Source organism: Elephantulus edwardii, unplaced genomic scaffold (genome assembly GCF_000299155.1).
Source record: "Elephantulus edwardii isolate Elephantulus edwardi_28Jun2011 unplaced genomic scaffold, EleEdw1.0 scaffold00208, whole genome shotgun sequence".
Lineage (NCBI taxonomy): Eukaryota > Metazoa > Chordata > Mammalia > Macroscelidea > Macroscelididae > Elephantulus > Elephantulus edwardii.
In genome coordinates, this window is record NW_006399958.1 from 3,851,378 (window position 1) to 3,858,111 (window position 6,734).

General features: G+C 45.2%; 1 protein-coding gene across 1 annotated transcript in view; it reads right to left on the reverse strand.

The window, feature by feature from the left end:
* The window catches only part of LOC102843481 (zinc finger protein 845-like), a 578,666-nt gene extending 574,018 nt beyond the window's left edge, over positions 1–4,648 (reverse strand). Inside the window, exon 1 of the mRNA XM_006897382.1 lies at positions 4,634–4,648. Coding sequence (XP_006897444.1) covers positions 4,634–4,648 — 15 coding nt within the window. The remainder of the gene's footprint in view (positions 1–4,633) is intronic.
* Positions 4,649–6,734: the final 2,086 nt, after the last annotated feature.

A 6,734-nucleotide genomic window follows, 5' to 3' on the forward strand; every position in this document is an offset into this window, starting at 1 on the left:
GTAATTATTACATAGCCGTAATTAGCATATAGCAGTAATTAGCATATAGCAGTAATTATTACATAGCAGTAATTAGCATATAGCAGTAATTATTATATAGCATTAATTAGCATATAGCAGTAATTATATCGCATTAATTAGCATGTAGCGTTAATTAGCATATAGTATTAATTAGCATGTAGCATTAATTAGCGTATAGTATTAATTAGTATATAGTATTATTTATCAAGAAGGAGTGGCATCCACTTCCGTAATAGCTTGCCTCCGGAAACCCTATGAACGTGGAGAGAGGATGAAAGACCACACAAGCGTCGAGGACTCTCCTTCATAGGGTTGCTATGAGTCACCTGCGACTCAACAGCACTTAACAACAACATTATTATTTACTATAGTATATATTATATTAACTCTTGTTATTGTATAATACAACTTAAATAATAACAACTTTTTTGATAGAAGCGCAGCCTAACACACACACACACACACAGTCAAATTAACTGAAAGCGTCTCACTGCTGTTGAGTTAGGGCACACTCAGAGCTGACCCTCTGGTGGGTTTCCACGGCTGGCAATCACTTGGGAGAAAACTGTTCATCTTTCCTGCATAAAGCCACCAATTCAGAATTACCAGGGCAGTTCCCTACACACTGTGCCACCAGGTGTCCCTAACTGCAATTACAGTGTTTGTCTGTAAACAGCCATTTATTTGGATGAACTCCTAAATTCTTTTTACTCCCCGCGCATTTCCACATTTTTGGTGCAAAGAAAGGAAGTAACTTTTACTTAGGTTCAATCTGTCCACATCATTCCATCTTGGGCTGTATTTTAAAAACGATCTCAAACCACAGCGCTAAGAGAATCTAAAACTTAGACCAAAACCCTAAAAAAAAAAAGTGCAAGTACATTTTTAAAAGATTTTTTAAAAACTTAGAACAAAAGTACTGCCTTAAGTCTGCTTAAAAACCAAGCAAACAAAAAAAAAATTTAAAAAAAACAAGCAAACCAAGCAATACTTAAGCTTCACTAGTGAAAGATGTTTCTTTTAATTACAATTTATTTTTTATATTCATGTTTTTTCTGTGATACTAAAAAACTTTTAGTAAAAAAGGAGTTCAATGGCATTGACTCTATCAATCTCCTATAAACAGATACTAATTAGACAGTAAGACCGTATTTTTTTTACACTGGTTTACCTACAAAATTTGTATACATTTCCCTTCACACTGGATCCCCCCACTTCCCCAACCCACTCCCTCTCCACCCATCAAATCATGAGATCCCATGATTAACCCCCACCCCCCCCAGGTCCTCATAGACATTTCACTAGTTATCTATTTTTACAGTGTTTGTCTGAGTTGGGACTGAGTTAGTTCACTTAGCATAATACTTTCCAGTCTCTCTCAGGTTTGTGAATTTACAAAATCATTGCTCCTCTGTGCTGTGTAGGATTCCATCACATGAATGTACCATAATTTCTCAATCCATTCGATTGTGGTTGGACATTTGGGCTGTTTCCATGTTCTGGAATTGGCGATGATTTTAATCGGTTTTTTTTTTCACTGTTGCACATTTTTCTTCCCCCCTCCCCCATATCCCACCCCCCAGTGCATCCTTTTTTGTAGATTATTGTCATCCAAGAAGGATGTCAGTTTAAAGACTAAGGTGCGTCTGACGGAAGCCATGGCCCATGGTCGTTCCAATTACTTCCTAGGCATCTGAAAGCTGGACAATACGTACGGCAGAAGTCGTGATGCCTTTGAGTTGTGGTGTTGGAGAAGAGTACTGACTATCTCGTGGATGGCCAAAAAAACCCCAAACAGATCTGCCTTGGAGAAAGTGCAACCAGAGCGCTCCTTAGCGTCAAGGACGCTGACACGTAGTCTCACATACTTTGGGCTTGTTGTCAGAAGGGCCAGTCCTTCGAAGGGAACATCATGCTGAGAAAGGCAGAGGGGTAGGGAAAGAGAGGAAGACCTCTGACAAGATGAACTAACAGAGTGCCTGTAACAAAGGCTTGAGCATTCCAGACACAACAAGAATCGTAAAGAAGAGAGCGTGCTTCAGACCTGTTGTTCACAGGCTCTCTGTACCGAACAACAACAAAGAGAAGGGCGTCTGTCCTCTAGCACTGCAATCTTCACAGATCCATCTACATGGGATCAAACGGATAATCCCAATTCTGTAGATTGGACAGGAACTTTAGGGGGCAGGAGCTCGTGTTAACAGAGGCGGGAAAACTCGGAAGACGAGTATGAGAATGGCTGACCACCTCGATTGTCAATTTACCAGATTGTACACGCAGAAATGGGAGCTGTCATCGTATTTCTTGTTCTTTATGTTTTCCCCAGCAAAATCAGGTCTCTGAGGCTGTAAATCTGAAGAGGAGGAGACTGTAATTCTTCCGAGACAAGCTTTTATTACATAAGTTAGGAGGTGCAGGTGTACGCTGTCCTGCAGGGTGCTATGAATTGGAATAGACTCAACAACACTGGGTCTGTTGTTTTGTTTTCAATCATCAAGAATTTTAAGGCTAACGAAATGTCACACCTACAACAAAAAGAGTAAACGAAGAAGAGATGTGAACATCTTTCTCAATAGTGACATGTTTAGCACTAAACGAAATCTGTTGTTGTTTTTGTTGTTGACTGCCATAGAGTTGAGCACGACTCGTAGCAACCGTATGTAATTACCGTCATTTATCAAAGTTCATAGAGTTTCCAGGGGCGTGTGGTTTGGGAAGTGGGTGCCCCTCCTGCTTCCAAAAATGAAATCTTCTCTTTCACAATCGGGCAATAGGTGGGGCCTTCCAAAGCAATTGTAAAAAGAGCAAAGATGATGGAAAAAAGGGTTTATGTTTCCCACATGATCAATGAAACTCAGCACCAGAAAATACTGTTGTTGTTGCAGGGGCCAGAGTCTGTTCCCTTGCAAACCCACCAGCGACTGCAGGAGGAAGCGGAGGCTGCCTGTGATTGCAAAGACTTTCAGCCTTGGAAACCTTGTCCGACAGGGTCGCTCTGCGTTGGAGTGGATTCGAGGGCAACAGGTCTTCTGTATATCTCTCTCTCATTGCCTTCAGGTCATCTTTTTTTTTTATTAATCTTAATAGACATTTACAGAAGTTTCGGATTTCCATTAATTCATTGCCGCACTTTTCTCCCTGCCCACCCCTCCCCACCAGTTTGCTCCCTTCTCCAAAAAAATTTAAAAAAAAAATTCCTTCATTAGTATACAATTCCCCCATCCCTTCCCCTCCAACCCCCACCCCAAGTACACTTCTCTATGCAACCTTAATTCTGGATTCCTGTGCTAACCATAATACTCAATCATGTATCACCTCATGCATCCGTTAGATTTCAGAGGCTGTAAATCTCACAGGAGGCGACTGCCCATCTTTCTCCCATGGGTGGATCTGAACTGCCACAGAAACATGGCCTTGGGGTCAGCGGCACAACCCGCTGAAGACTCCTCCACCAGAGTTCTCCAGCTCTATATTCACTAACATGTAAACAATGCTTATGGAGACAGTATATACACTGTCAAAAGACTGAAGACTAACTTACTTTAACCACTTAGGACAGTCAACACTCTTGGCACCAGTAGCCAGGAAATTAAAAGACATATTGTAAAAAAAAAAAAAAGACATATTAGGATGGGAAAGTCTGCTGTTAGGGACCTCTCCAAAGTACTGAAGAGCAATGGTGTCTCTCTGGAGACTAAGGTGTGTCTGATATAGGCCATGGTCTTTGCAATCACTTGTTATGCATCAAAGAGCTGGACAATGACTAGGGAGGATAGAAGGAGAGTTGGTGCCTTTGGGCTGTGGTGCTGGAGAAGAGTACTGAATGTACCATAGACTGCTAGGACAACAGATTCATCCTGGAGAGGGTTACACTGGACTGCTCCTTGGAGGCAAGGATTCTGAGGCTCCGTCTGACATACTTTGGACATGTTGTAAGGAGGGGACAGGCCCTTGGAGAGAGACATCATGCTTGGGAGGGTGGAGGGACAGTGCAGGAGGGGAAGGCCCTCTATGAGGTGGATTGATTCAGTGACTTGGGCAATCGGAGTGTGGGTGTCAGAGACAGTGAAATTGGCACAGGATAGAGCAGAGTTTAGGGCTGTTGTCCAGAGGGTCTATGAGTCACAAGCGACTTGATGGCACATAACAACAACATAGCTAATGGGCCCCTCAAAAATATAAATTCTAACCTCTAACCTCTATAATTGGGATTCTAATACTATTTGCCAATGGTTTATGTTAATGAGACATTATTATCACCTTAGGTGTGCTTTAAATCAATTTCCTTTGAGATGATGATGTTGTTGTTGTTAGGTGTGATGAAGTTCACAACACTCACAGTGGCCCTGTCAACCACAGATGTGCATTCCACCCTGTCCTGTGCCATGCACACTGTCTCTAATATGCTCAAGCCTGCTGTTACAGTCACTTTGCCATCTGTTACGTGTGAAAAACAGATCTGCATTCTGCCCTGTCCCGTGCCATCGACATTTGTCTCCAACACACTCAAGCCCGCTGTTCCAGTTACCATGTCACCCCTTACCTCCCCCACACCTTTCTCCATCCACTGCTCATGAAGCCTTTCCCTGACCAACCTGAGACGCGAGGTTACCTGCGACATGGCCATGCCAGAGACCTCTCTGTTTCTTCTTCCTCCTGGCTTCATCCTCACGCAAGATCAGTCTTGAGAAGGTGATGCTGAGTGGGGGGAAAGTCAGCTGTTAGAGGCTGAGAAGAAAATACAGTCCCGTCCTGTGCTAGGGACGCCCGCAGGAGGACCTCACCATGGGGAAAGGTGGCAGCTCCTGCTGCCCGCTGTGCGAGGAGGGGCTGGGGGACAACAGCCTCCTACACAGAGACCCACAGGGGAGTTCATCAACCTCCCCGCTGGGGAGGCGACCCTCTCAGCGGCTGGGATGCAGGAGCCCTGGTGTCCTCACAGGAACTGGTCCAGCACTGACAGTGTTGGGGATAGGGACTGTTGCCCCTTGTGAAGTTACTGGAGGTCAGACGCAACCTTTTTTAATCTCTTTTTACAGTGCCTTTAAGAACACAGAGCTCGCTTCAACGATTTAGATCCTCCCAGAAGAGCTGTGGGTGAGCATTAACATTACTAGTAAGTATATTCGTTTTTTTCCTGGACACAAGAGCCTACTATCTGGTCCTAAAAGCCTTCTGAGGTCCTAACTCTTCGCACTATTTCTTAGTCGTTGGAATTGACGGAAAACCTCATAAGCAGTTCCTTACTTCACCTCTGCCTTGCATGCGGACTTCTGAGTTGTAAAACAACCCAGTGGTAGATGGAATTTGCTCCAGGACTTAAGAACAATAAATGACATAGTTGAACCTCAAAAAAAAAAGAACACAGAGCTAAGGAAAGAAGGGCATTTACAGGGTCCAGGAGTGGGACTGAGAGTCCTAGGGAGAACCACCACTTGTGTGAAGGTCCTGAGGAAGCAGTGTCCCCACCTGAGACAGGAGAGGGGGCCTCAGGACTGCAGCAGGTGGAGGAGAAGGCCAAGGGGAGACAGGGTCAGGGACAGGCTCAGGGAGTCCAGAGGAAGCAGTCCAGGAAGAATGCAGAGCCTTCAACCCCTTCCTCCCACTCCCCATAATTATTCTGGAAATCACATATTTCCTCACATATCTAACTGTATACCATAATTTACCACTGAAGCTGTCCCCCAGAGTGTTATGTAAAAACTTACTGAGAAGTTCATGCACAGGCCAGAGGCTGCAGGACTCGCGAACACATTCACTGACGCTCAGGGGTCATTTCTGATCGTGTTCAGATGGAGACGCCGTGAGAGACCCCGGCAGAGACGCAGAGGAGTCGGCTGGACCCATGAGGCTGGTCCTCAGGGCAGAGCTCAGGCTAAAGGGGTGGACACGGAAATATGCGTGTGTCATCTGCATGCTTAACACTGTCTAAGATTTTTTAATTGGATTATAAAGGCACCAATCAATACATCACGATGTAGGAATCTGTATTCCAGCAACTGCCCGCTCCTGTGGCTCTGTCTCTTTCTGCAAGACAGTGCCCTTCTCTCACTCCTGTCTTATCTTCCTTCTCTTGTGTCTGTCTGGGTTCCTGTTCCTTCATCCTCCTGAGGTTTTTCCTCATTTCCTCCCTCTTCTTTCAAATTCACACTTTCTCCTCAGTCCTTCTCCTCCAGTTCAGCCTCTCCTACGGCCTGCTTCACCTCTGCTACATTTTTTATTCCCCATGATTACTCTCATCTCATATATCTCTTCCCCTGTCTACCTGTGCTGCCTCTCCACTCCCTGATACACCTCTCTTGTCCTGCTCTCTGACAATCACAGCCTCCCTTCCTCACTCCTGTTTCTCCCCGATGTCCATTTATGTCATCACCCCTTGCACCCGGCTGATCCTGTACCAGGCTGTCACTCCTGTCCACTGTGATGTCAACTCCTCCATCTTGTCCCTCCCCCGCCCATTTGATGTCCCTGTCATCACACCTTGCACCGGGCTGATCCTGAACCAGGTCACTCCTGTCCACTGTGATGTCAACTCTTCCATCCTGCCCCTCCCCCGCCCATCTGATGTCTCTGTCATCACCCCTTGCACTCCGTTGATCCTGTACCAGGCTGTCACTCCTGTTACTGTGATGTCAAGTCTTCCCTTCTGCCCCGCCTCCACTCCTACGGCTAAGGGCCTCTCTATTTTGCTCCCTTTTACTCTTCATCCTTTC